General features: G+C 42.4%; 1 protein-coding gene across 2 annotated transcripts in view; it reads right to left on the reverse strand.

The window, feature by feature from the left end:
* Window positions 1–13,146, reverse strand: part of LYRM4 (LYR motif containing 4) — a 116,152-nt gene that overhangs the window by 36,602 nt on the left and 66,404 nt on the right. Inside the window, exon 3 of one of the 2 annotated variants that reach the window (XM_027128283.1) lies at window positions 5,894–5,966. The exons of the other annotated variant lie outside the window; for it this stretch is intronic. Coding sequence (XP_026984084.1) covers window positions 5,894–5,966 — 73 coding nt within the window. The remainder of the gene's footprint in view (window positions 1–5,893; window positions 5,967–13,146) is intronic. 2 annotated transcript variants of the gene reach the window in all.

Below are 13,146 nucleotides of genomic sequence, written 5' to 3' on the forward strand. Positions count from 1 at the left end.
GGAGAGAGGGAGAGAGGGAGAGAGGGAGAGAGGGAGAGAGGGAGAGAAGCGGGGTGGGTGAGAGTTGGGGAGCAAGCGGAACGGGGGAACCGGTTTTTTTTTTGCGGTACACGGGCCTCTCACTGCGTGGCCTCCCCCGTTGTGGAGCACAGGCTCTGGACGCGCAGGCTCAGCGGCCATGGCTCACGGGCCCAGCTGCTCCGCGGCATGTGGGATCCTCTCGGACCGGGGCACGAACCCGTGTCCCGTGCACTGATTGGCAGGCGGACTCTCAACCACTGCGCCACCAGGGAAGCCCAGGGGGGGATCTCTTTGCTCACGTTCATGCTAATGGAAAAGCTAATTTCTCTTTAGGGTTATAAGTAAGTGTGAAACCATCTGGTGTCTCCTGCTGTTGCATCCTTTAGATCCTGCATGTTTACATGTCCATAGCATCAAAACATCATGAGCCTAAAACAGTAATATTTAAAGGACATTGTATGTTAACGTAATCACACACATTCTTGATGTTGCATAAGCATACTACTGTAGGCTGTCAGTAGTAAAGAAGTATTTGAATATGTGAATGACACACACATTCTCTTATTAGAAGTAGAACACCACACCCCCGCCCGTGGCAAAAGGGGAATCCTCCCAAGTTAATCGGCCATCTGGATATCACCTTTGTGAAGTGAATGTTCACATTTTTTACCCATTTTTAGGAGTTGGTTTCAGTCTTTTAACAACTGATTTGTAGGAGTTCTTTATATATCCTGTATGCAAATCTCTTTCCAGATATTTCCTCCCATTTCTCTGCTTTTTTATTCTCTTACTATTGCTCTTGACACCGTAATTTTAGTAGAGCTCAATTTTTTTTTCTTTTATGGCTCACACTTTTTGTGTCCTAGTTAAGAAATCTTTGCCTATTCCAAAGTAATGCAGCTGTTTTCTTTTGTTTTCCTCTGTTAAAAACAACAGGTCCAAAATGGAGTTGGTTATGCTAAGCCACACACCACCAAACGGAGACTTAGCTATAGTTTCGGTCTCTCCCAGAAACGGAATCTTAAACCAGCCAATCAGGAATCACCCGATCAGCACTCATTAGGTCGCCTGCCCGACAGACCCGTAACCTCTAAAGGGAAGTGACCTTGCCACAACCGAACCACTCTGTGCTCCCTCTTCCCACTGCCTTCTGTCTATAAAAGTCTTTCATTCTGTACAGCCCCTTGGAGCTCTTTTCTGTCTGCTACACTGAATGCTGCCTGATTCATGAGTCCTTCAATAAAGGCAATAAAACCTTTAAAATTTACTCAGTTGAATTTTGTTTTCTTAACACCTCTAAACTTGTCTTTCCTTTCCCACTTAAATCTACAGTCCATTTTTTTTCTACAATCCATTTTTATGTATGAATGGGGAAGAGGTCAGGATACTTTCACCCCCAAATGGTTATCCAACAGACTGAACACCACTGATTGAAAAGGCTATCCCTTTCCCAGTGCACTGCAGTTACCTCTCTGCCATAAACCAGGTGACTGTATGTAAGTGGGTCTCTTCCTGGACTCTGTTCTGTTCCACTGATCAGGTAGCCTAGCCACGTACCAATGCCACGCAATCTTAGTTAACAGAGCTTTAGAAGGGGTTTTACATGTGGTAGTGGAAATATGCCAGTTCTTTTTCTTTACGTATGCACTAGCTATCCCTGGTCTTCTGAATTTCCATGAGAATTTTTTAATGAACATCTCAGTTTCTACAAAAAAACCATTGCTAGTAATATGATTGGGACTGCATCACCTCTATACGTGAATTTGGAGAACACCAACACCTTTATAATTTTGGGTATTCCAATCTGTAAACACGAAATATCCCTCCATGCACAAATACATGAGAAGGTACTCATCTTCACGAGTCACTAGAGAAATTAAAATTAAAACTACCATATCCATTAGACTGGCTAAAATGAAAATACACAGAAATACCAAGTATTGCAGAGGACGTGGAACTACCACTGGAATATATGTTGTTGATTGATGGGAATGCAATTTGGGGCATCCACTGTGGAGGCTCGACAGTGCCTTCTAAGGCTGAACACATGCAAACTGATGATCCAGCAATTCCATTCCTAGAATGACATTCACCAACAGACAAGTGCCAGAACATTCATAACAGCACTGTGCAAAATAGCCCCAAACTGGAAACTACCCAAATGTCCATCAGTAGGCGAAAGGATAAACAGGGACTTCCTGGGTGGTCCAGGGGTAAAGAATCCGCCTTCCGATGCAGGGGACGTGGGTTCGATCCCTGGTCGGGGAACTTAAGATCCCACATGCCGCAGGGCAACTAAGCCCACATGCCACAAGTACTGAGCCCGCACGCCTCAACTAGAGAGCCCATGTGCCGCAAACTTCAGAACCCACGTGCTCTGGAGCCTGTGCTCCACAACTACAGAGCCATATGCTCTGGAACCCGCACACCACAACTACAGAGCCCACGCGCCCTGGACCCCGCACTCCACGACTAGAGAGAGGAAACCCACATGCCATAACTGGAGAGAAGCCTGAGAGCCGCAACGAAGATCCCATGTGCCGCAACTAAGACCCGACGTGGCCAAAAATTAAAAAAATAAAATAAAAACTACTGTATTAAAAAAAAATTCTGTCAATGAGTCACTAATCTTTAAAAAAAAGAGAAAAAGAAAGGATAAATACATTTGGTGGTGTCTTCACAAATGAAAAAATATACAGCCTGGAGGAGGAACCATCCATACCAGAATACAAGAATATGAAGAGATCTCAAACAATATTGAGCAAGAGCAGCTAGATTCCATTACAGAGAGTATAAAAGCAGGAAAACCAATCCACGTGAGGAGTCAGGATAGTGGTTATATCCCTGGTGGGATGTGGTGACTGCAAGGAAATAGGAGGGGCTTCTGGAGTGCTGGTAATATGCCTGCATTGGTTGCGCTCTGAGCACAGGATGTCTTCAGTTGATAAAAACACACTGAGCTGCACTCTTATGACACTGGACTGTTTATATACATACATATGTTTTAACAAAAATTATTTTAAAAGGAATATATAATTGGAGTTTTTCACTTAAAAACGGATTCACTTTTGAATAATTCCCTCTCCCTTGTTCGCCCCTCCCCACTCCCATGGCATTTATATGACCAACAATCTAAAGGGAGTTCTTTTTTCTTTACACTGAAATATTGTTGACATACAGTATTATGTTAGTTTCAGGTATACTACACAGTGATTTGGCATTTGCATGTATTATGCAGTGATTACCACGGAAAATCTACTAACCATCTGTCACCATACAAAGTTCTTAAAAATTACTCACCATATTTCTTATGCTGTGTATCATATCCCCATGGCTTATTTATTCTATTACTGGAGGTTTGTACCTCTTAATCTCCTTCATCTTAAAAAAAAACTAGAACAAGAAAAGGGAAATGCTCTACAGAAGCTTTCAAATTTGGAAATCAGTTTAAATGCAGTACCTTTGGGCATTTTTATCTTTCTTTTTTACTTTTTTTTTTTTTTTGGTTGCACCGCACAGCTTGCGAGATCTCAGTTGCCTGACCAGGGATTGAACCCAGGCCACGGTAGTGAAAGCCCAGAATCCTAACCACTAGGCCACCAGGGAACTCCCCGGGCATTTTTATCTTTCGACCAAGCATGTTGAACTCTGTAAGCATCTAATTAGAAGCACTTTCTTTACCTGTATTTTAGATGTGAAAATGGAGAAATAAAAGATATGAGGCACTGGTTTCAATGAGTTTGTCTTAATTTCCCATTCAAATCACCACTTATTATTCCTACCTGTTACAGTGATTCAGCAGTAGCTTTACTATGGACACAAGCGTATGTCTGTGTTTATTTTTCAAAGAAATGTGATATCATGAAAAATGAACGGCATCTTTAAGTATCCCTTTAGCTATCATTTTGCAGATTAACTATGTTAATATCTGATTGTACTAATTTGTTTTTCTCTACTTTTGTGTCAGTACTAAACTAATCAGTGGATGCAAGTACAGAATTCCAGGACATTCATTTTTACACATGACATCACAAAATTTCCCCAAAACTTAGAATGCTAGCTTGTTTCCTTTTAGTCTCTTATAACCAGGAAATATGCTACTGTGACTGAGGCTCACATTTCTATAATCCACTAAACGAAATTTTAAAATGAAACTGAGAGTTATGGAAAAAGCTGAAACTGCTAACAAAAGCAGTAAGCTGAAAGGCTAGATGGACAGTTTTAGTTTTCTTTCTTAATTGTAAAATTATAATACAATTATAATTCAAGTTTCAATAAAAATAACAGCATTCCTTAGAGTGGAAGAAAATAAATTCTCATACGCTAGAATATCAAGTGCTATGAAAGAGCTACCTGAAGAATATTTCGTTCAGCTTTGGTAATACATTAAAAAAAAAAAAGAATTTTAAAGGAATACAACACAACTACCATCACCACACAGAGATTCCTGATGGTGTTGAGAGCTGTCTGTGGAAAAACTTTTTAAACCACATTAAACATTTAAAGGTTTCATTTAAAAGCAAAGAAGTTACCCAAGCTAATCATATCATGATCTAAACAGCGCGGCACTGAGACAAATGATGGTTGTTTAAAGAAGCCATGTCGTGATTTCAAGCCGAACCTATCATGCAGTTACTCCTCATTTTCTTTCACAGTGTTCTATTATCTTTGTTGACTTGGGGTGGGGTAGCAAGTGGGGTTTCCTATTTGCCCTCTTTGTTCCAGGATATCTGCCACACAGAAGGGAGAAAAACAAGTTCTCTTACCCCAGAAGTAACCCCTATTAGGATACCCGCTAGCATCACAACCACCAGATGAGACTGGAGCACAGGTAAAGCAAAAGGCTGGTCTGAGTTTCATAACTTCTTGAATTTCCTCCTCTCTAATCCCTCTGCCCACGCCTCCCCCCGCGCCGCCCCCTTCCCCACACCGAGGCACAGAGACAATCAATCACTTAACAGCTGGACGTGTCGGAACTGTGTGGCCTGCAGTAACACACAAATAGCCATCCATGCAAAGTTCCCCTTCACTCTGCGCTCCTTCATAGACCAACTCCCCTGTATTCTGCTCGGCACTTCCTCTTCCCCTATTAATTCCTGTAACACCAATAAGCACACTGTCGTGTATTGGCTCATTTCTCCTTTTCAGCTGGTCTCATCTCCTCTGACCTCCGCAAGAGCACCTGCACAGTGTCTGGCACACAGTGGACCTTATCAGAGCGCCACTGGTGAATGTGTTACATGCCGAGTTACACATACAACTCATCTGCCTTTCTCTGCTGTCCTGGAAGAGCTTGTCACACACCAACAAGGCCGAGTCAGATATTCCATAACGGTCTACTCTTCCCCGAGAGGCAGTGCCAGTTTATCTGGGTTATTAGTAGCTGGGCTTTGATCCAGAAATCCATTTCTGGAGAAATACACTGCATTTTATTTTTAGCTGTGAATGGGGCACACAGTTTTTGTTTGCTTTTTAAAAATAGTTGGCTCTCCTGACAAAACACAGCTATGGATAGAAAGTAACAGGTAATTGTATTGTGTTATTGGAAAGAAACAAACAAAAAAACCTCCTTGTGTCAGAGAGCAAGGCAGTGCCCAGAGACTAACGGGGTCGCATCAGAGGGAGGAGGACTTGGCTGGAAAGGGCTCCCACTGGCAAGTGTGGGACTGTGTGAGCATCCAGAAGAACGATGACGGCAACAGATCACAACGTTTCCAATAAAAAAGAACCTGAGTCTACAGTGATACTCAAAAAATTAGGGGAGAAGAGGGAGGAGGAGGAAAGAAAAAGCCCTTCTTTCTAGAAGGCCAGCTAGTCAGGAAATCACCTGTGCAACCACTGATGCAATAATTAGTTCAGGTGGGGTCCTTACCTATGAAGGCTAAGCCTGTATGGAAAGTTGCTGCAGAACAGGAAACCACTTCTTGGGTCTCAAGTATCACTTCCTAATTATAAGGAGAAGGGCAGATCTCAGGCAAACGATCAACAGCGACCCTAACAGTGGGACAAACCCACAGCGCGTGTCCCCCGAGGTGGGGACGAGGGAAGCACGCAGCAGCATCGTGCCTGCACTCTTCCTGCCAGAAATGCTTCCCTTGAACCCGAGCAGGAGGGTGAAGTGACAAATCCAGATTGCAGGGCACCATCCAAGACAACTGGCTTGGCCTCTTCAACACTGAAAGGTCACAAAAGACCAAAAAAAAGGTGTGGAGGGGCAAGGGGTGATAGGGCCAGGGCCAGGGGTGGAGCCTGCATTGGATCCTGAGTGGGAGGGGAGGGAGGAGTATGACTGGGTAGTGTGGAGAAACCTGTGTCGGACTGTGTGTCACGTCAATGGGTACCATCATCACCGTATCCTTGGTAAACGTCGTGGGTGTGATGCCGGCACCGCGTGCATGAAGGAGAACGTGCTTGTTCTTGGGAGGCACATGTTGAAAAATTTAGGGGCAAGGTGTCAAGTGTGCAACTGACTTTCAAATGGTTCAGGAAAAAATATACAAAGTGACAGTAATAGTGACAGAGAAAGAGAGGAGGAGGGCAAGAGGACGTGCAAGTGAGCGAGAGGGAGTGAACATGGCAAATGCTAACACCTGGTCAATCATGATGCAGGCATATGGGTTTCCATTATATTATTTTTTCAAAAATTTTCAGTATTTAAAAAAAATTCAACATAAATGACAAGAAAACCCAAGACCAATGTATTCCTGGCTCTCTGCATCTGTTGTGTGACTTCTGCGGGTTCAGAGGAGGAGGGATGACCGGTGAGAGAGGGGAAGCTCCAAGGCGAAGCAACTCCCGACATGGTGAGAGAAGCTCTGAAGGAGTGGCCAGCCAGGGGGCTGGGGGGGAATGTACTCAGGGATGATGGACATATGTGACCACCGTCCAGGGCTGGGGACGGGAGAAGCAGAAAACGACAGGTGGGCAGGCTGAAGGAGCTCCAGTTTAAGGGATTCAATAGCGGTTATGGAGCAGAATTTCAGGAGAGGATTCTGTAGGTCCATCCATGTTGTTGCAAACAGCATCATTTCCTTCTTTTTCACGGCTGAATTATATATATATATATATATGTGTATATCCATCCACCCACCCCACATTTTCTCACCCATTCATTGTCAATGGACACTTATGCTGTTTCCACGTCTTGGCTATTGTAAATAATGCTGCAATGAACATGGGGGTGCAGGTACCTTTTCATGTTAGTGTTTTTGTCTCATTTGGATATATTCCCAGAAGTGGAATTGCTGGATCATATGGTAGTTCTATTTTAATTTTTTGAGGAACCTCCATACTGTTTTCCATAGTGGCTGCACCAATTCACATTCCCACCAACAGTGCACAAGGGTTCCCTTTTCTCCACATCCTCTCCAGCACTCATCTTGTTTCTTTGATGATGGCCATTCTAATAGGCGTAAGATGATATCTCACTGTGGTTTTGATTTACATTTCCCTAATGATTAGTGATGTTGAGCATCTTTTCACGTACGTGTTGGCCATTTGTCTTCTTTGGAAAAATGTCTATTCAGGTCTTTTGACTATTTGCCTATTCACTTTTAAACTGAGTTATTTGCTTTTTCGGTATTGAGTTATATGAGTTCTTTATATATTTTGGATATTAACCCCTTATCAGATGTATGGCTTGCAAATATATTCTCCCATTCTGTAGGCTGTCTTTTCACTTTGTTGATTGTTTCTTTTGCTGTGCAAAACCTTTTTAGTTTGATGTATTCCCACTTATTTATTTATTATTTTGTTGCTTGTGTTTTAGGTGTCATATCCAGAAGAAAAAAAAAAAAGACCCATGTCAAGGAGCATTTTTCTTATGCTTATTTCTAAAAGTTTCATGGTTTCAGGTCTTACATTTTTTTCTTTTTTTTTTTTGGCGGTACACGGGCCTCTCATTGTTGTGGCCTCTCCCATTGCGGAGCACAGGCTCCGGACGCGCAGACCCAGCGGCCGTGGCTCATGGGCCCAGCCGCTCCGCAGTATGTGGGATCCTCCCGGACGGGGGCACAAACCCATGTCCCCTGCATCGGCAGGCGGACTCTCAACCACTGCGCCACCAGGGAAGCCCAAGGTCTTACATTTTTGTCTAACCCATTTTGAGTTAATTTTTGTGAGTGGTGTAAGATAGGGGTTTAGTTTCATTCTTTTACATGTGAATAGTCAATTCTCCCAGTACCATTTATTGAAGAGACTTTTCTCCATTGAGTATTCTTGGCTCCCTTGTCAAATATTAGTCAGCCATATATACCTGAGTTTATTTCTGGGCTCTGGATTCTATTCTGTTGATCTATTTGTTGGTTTTTACATCAGTATTGTACTGTTCTAATTTCTATAGCTTTACAGTATAGCTTGGAACCATAAAGTGTGATGCCTCTATCTATGTTCTTCTTTCTCAAGATTGCTTTGACTATATAGGGTCTTCTGTGGCTCTATACACATTTCAGGATTATTTTTCCTACGTCTGTAAAAAAATGCCACTGGAATCTCGATAGGGATTACACTGAATTCATAGATGGCTTTTGGTAGTACTGACACTTTAACAATATTAATTCTTCTAGTCCATGAACATGGGATACCTTTCCACTTATTTGTGTCTTCTTTGATTTCTTTCATCAGTGTCTTGTAGTTTTCAGAGTAGAGATCTTTCACCTTCTTGGTTAATATTATTCCTAAGTATTTTATTGTTTTTTAATGCTATTGTGAATGGGATCATTTCATTTCTTTTTCAGATAACCTGTTCTTAGTGTTTAGAAATGCTACTGATTTTTACATGTTAATTTTTTATCCTGCAACTTTATTTAATTCACTGACTAGATCTAACAGTTCTTTGGTGGAGTCTACAGTATTTTCTATATATAAAATCTGCAAATAGAGACAATTTTATTTCTTCCTTTCCAATTCTGATGCCTCTTTATTTCCTTTTCTTGCCTGAGTGCACTGGCAAGGATTTCTACTACTGTGTTGAAAAGGAGTGGTGAAAGTGGGCATCCTTGTCTTCCTCCTGATCTCAGAGGAAAAGCTTGCAAACCTTCACCATTGAGTATGATGTTAGCTGTGGGCTTATCATATATGGCCTTTATTATGTTGAAGTATGTTCCTTCTATGCCTAATTTGTTAAATTTTTATCATGAACAGATGCTGAATTTTGTTAAATGCCTTCTCTGTGTCTCTTATCATGATCATATGATTTTTTCTTTCATTCTATTAATGTGATGTATCACATTGATTGATCTGCATATGGTGAACCATCCCTGCATCCTTGGATTAAATCCCACTTGATCATGGTGAATGATCCTTTTAATGTGCTGCTGAATTTGGTCTGCTAGTATTTTACTGAGAATTTTTGCATTTATATTCATCAGGGATATTAGTCTGTAGTTTTTTGTTTTTAATATTTACTTATTTATTTGGCTGCGCCATGTCAGTTGTGGCACGTGGGATCTTTGTTGTGGCATGTGGGATCCTTTTCACTGACCAGGGATTGAACCTGGGCCCCCTGCATTGGAAGCGCAGAGTCTTAGCCACTGGACCACCAGGGAAGTCTCTGTAGTTTTATTGTCTTATAGTGTCCTCATCTGGCTTTGGTATCAGGGTAATACTGGTCTTATAAAATGAGTTTGGGAGTGTTCTGTCTTCTTCAAATTTTGGGAAGAGTTTGAGAAGGACTGGTGTTAATTCTTCTTTAAATGTTTGGTAAAATTCACCAGAGAAGCCACGTGGTCCTGGGCTTTACTCTGTTGGGAGATGATTTTTGTTTTTTGATAACTAAATATTTATTTGACATCTGGATTCAATCTCACATATATTTGCATAAGTAATTAAAAATTACCTCAAGTGATTAAGTGGTCACAGTTGCATGTGAGTTCAACTGATCCCACTTTCATTCTTCATTTAGAATTCTACCCTCATTCTGCTGTATCAACAAAAAGAAGAGAGCTGCGGGTCCTTTCCTTACAGTAACATGGGGGGAAACCTACTTAGAGGTTATCAGTTCCTAGTCCAGGACACAAAGATCGCCCTGCCACTGGAACAAGTGCACAGATCTACCTGTGAGGCCCACGCAGCCATGTGGGGACATTGCCAGGACTGCTGCCAGCATCTGTAGCTCCAGGTCGAATGCTACAGGAGAGGCACTCCTGATCCACACAGCGTGAGCTTACGGGCGGCATGAAGGAACTCTTGCCCACTCCCCAAGGGGTTCTGGCGACCCACCAACTATGTGATTACAGGCCTACCTGGATGCCACAGGTCGGCAGCTGATGTAAAAGGTAACAAGTGAAAACGTGCTACAAACCCAGGCTCTCCCATGTTCTGGGAAAGCAGGCTGAAACTCATGCTGCTCCTGTAGGGAAGAGCATAGTCTGAAGGGCAGCAAGTTCTGAAAGCCCAGGAAAAGAAAGAGCGGAGGAGAGAGCATTTGCAGACAACTCTGAGTGGCAGGAGGCCCTGGACCCGTGAGAACAATGATCCCAGCTCTTTGAACTCCTCCAGTCCTTTTGTTTTGTTGCTGGATTCATTTCACTGCCCCATCCTGTTTTGCAATGTGAGATGCCCTAAGGAAAGCCTCACTCCCCAAGCACTGAACAACCTGTGATTCTGACATATGGACCCACAGGGCTGCATGTTCTGCTCTGCAGGGTGGGGACCACATCACGTGGCTACATCTGGCCTAAAGGGCTCCCCAACATCTTACAGATACGCTGTTTGTCACTCAGCCGTAAAACGGACACCAAAATCATTCTCACGCTTACAGAGTCAAAACGCTGATGTATTAATTCTAAAGGACATGTTAAAGCACTCGGGAGGTTCAAATTATTCATTCATAGTTCACAAATTGGTTAGTTATCTATGGGTTTTTAAAAAGGGGCTTTTGATGATTTTCAGAAATAATAATTGGACCTCTTCCCCATCTCCTCAGAATATATCAATAAAACAACATGGCACTGTTTCTGTGACCTTCGGGGCTGTGGCACTGTTACGCTTTCCTCCTTGGTGGTAGGAGATTAAAACAATAACCTCCCAGCTGATGGAGAGCTGAGCTGCACAGCAGCTCCTTAACTGTCGATAAATCCATTTTCTAATTACACAGGAAGACATGTTTGTCTTTGGCCCTGATTACATTAAAAATACCACCGGAAGCATCATTGCTTTAATGTGCATTACAGAAACATGACTCCCCAAGTGAATCTGATCCATTAATAACATCTCTTTAACTACTGTCTAATGATTTTCAGACATGTAATAGAATATTTTATGGCTGTTTTCAACCATCTGTCCTTTCTTTCAATATGAATTTGCCAGAGACATAATGAAATTTCTTGTGCTCTGTGCCATCACACGCTTATAAATATGATACAGCAATTAGATGTAGCAACGCTGTCACACGCTCTACATGGAGCCATGCTCTGGGCATTGCTCAAGGAACTGGAACCTTCTGTCTCCAAGATCCTCTTAGGCTACTCCTCGAGCTGCCCTAAGTCCCAGCCTGCGTGGCAGCACATGCAGGTACGTACCCAAGATGTGCCGGGCTACTGTGTCACAAGTTTGAATCAGTCACAGAACAAGAACAACTAGCTGCACTTTAGAGAGTTAAATGTGATGTTTATAATTGCAATCCTTTCCTTCAATAATATATCATGCCATATTTTAAGCTTTTTTTAATTTATAAATTTACTCTTCACTGAGTGCTTATTATGGGCTAGTCACCTTCTATGGTTAGTTTTTCTGAGTGCGCGGCTCATGTTTAAATATGTACGCAAAAGAGAAATTCATCTGATGAAGAGGTAGATCTTAAAGTAACGAACCAGCTTTCAAGACACAGCAGCCTGCTTCCAGAGTCTCTTTCAACAGGAAGTTGTCCTAGAGGTGGCGGGCAGATCCTGGCAGGCCTGGGTGCTGTAGAGTAGGGAGGCCTGTGAAGTGATACGCGAAGCTACAGACTGAAAGACCTATGCCAAGGTGGGGCCCACGGGGGAAGGCCGGGTGACCACTTCCAGGGTTCTGTAAGAAGAGAACCGTGACCCAGGACACCATCTGGACAAAGCCCCTCCCCCTCAGTTCTCTACTGTCAGACCTGAGGTTTTCCAGAAGAGATTCTCTGGAAATATTCTTGATTTCTCTTCCTCTCTCTCTCTCTTTTGTTTTTTAAAGGTAGGACAAAGGAGAAATAAAGAGTGTCCCACAAGCAGCTGCCTGTGTTTAGATCTTACCATGCATCTTTACCGTGAAGAATGAAAGCTCTACTGCATATTGAAAAAAATCATTAAAATTTCACCACCACCAAGAGGAAAACAACTAATCTCACCCCCTCCAGGGCATCTAAGGTACTAAGGATAGTGTCACCTTTAAAATCAATTACTGTGGTTAAAATGAGGCATATATCCATCTCTCCCCACTCCTGGCTTCCCCCAGAGGTGATAATGAATAGAACCCGAGAGACTTATACCGCACAGGAAAGTTTTCACGAAGACCTAAGTTACAAAAACGAAAATGAAGAGGATTCAGTGTGCTTCATCCTGTTTGGCCGGTGCCACTAGGACATTTCTTCTTGGTGGGAGGGGGTTAGTTATAAACTCAGCCAATGATTAGTTCAAGGAAGGCTGAAAGAAAAACAAAGCTTTAGCTTGAGATTCCTTAGATCTCTTCTTGGTCTTTCTATTTTCCTATACTTTTAATTTTGTCTTTATAGTAATAATTGGTAATTGTAAGGTCTCAAATACTAAACTGAAGTACATATACATAAATATGTATTTTTTCTGCCTCTATTTCAAACAGATATCATGCTTAGGACAAGTTTAAATTCTAACAAATACTGAGAAGAGCTGAGAATACCAAATACAAGCCAATCCTCCTCCTTCAGCTTTATTCAGCTAAGCGTTAAAGGTCCGCTCCTTAGCCAACGGGGCTTACGTATATCACGCATATAATTAATGCACTAGGATGCGGCCATGTACCGCTGACTGCAGATAGAGAAGGACACCTTCCACGTACTGAGAAAAGCCTAGATTCTCAGCTAGAGGATCTGCAACTACTATTCAAAGTTCGTAGTATCTGAAGGAGGGACATCCCAGAACCCAGTGTGGAGACTTCTGCGTGTCAACACAAATGTGCAATCTTCAA

This window comes from Aethalodelphis obliquidens, unplaced genomic scaffold (assembly GCF_003676395.1).
Source record: "Aethalodelphis obliquidens isolate GAN/ISIS:26980383/991018 unplaced genomic scaffold, ASM367639v1 scaffold34, whole genome shotgun sequence".
NCBI classification, from domain to species: Eukaryota; Metazoa; Chordata; class Mammalia; order Artiodactyla; family Delphinidae; genus Aethalodelphis; species Aethalodelphis obliquidens.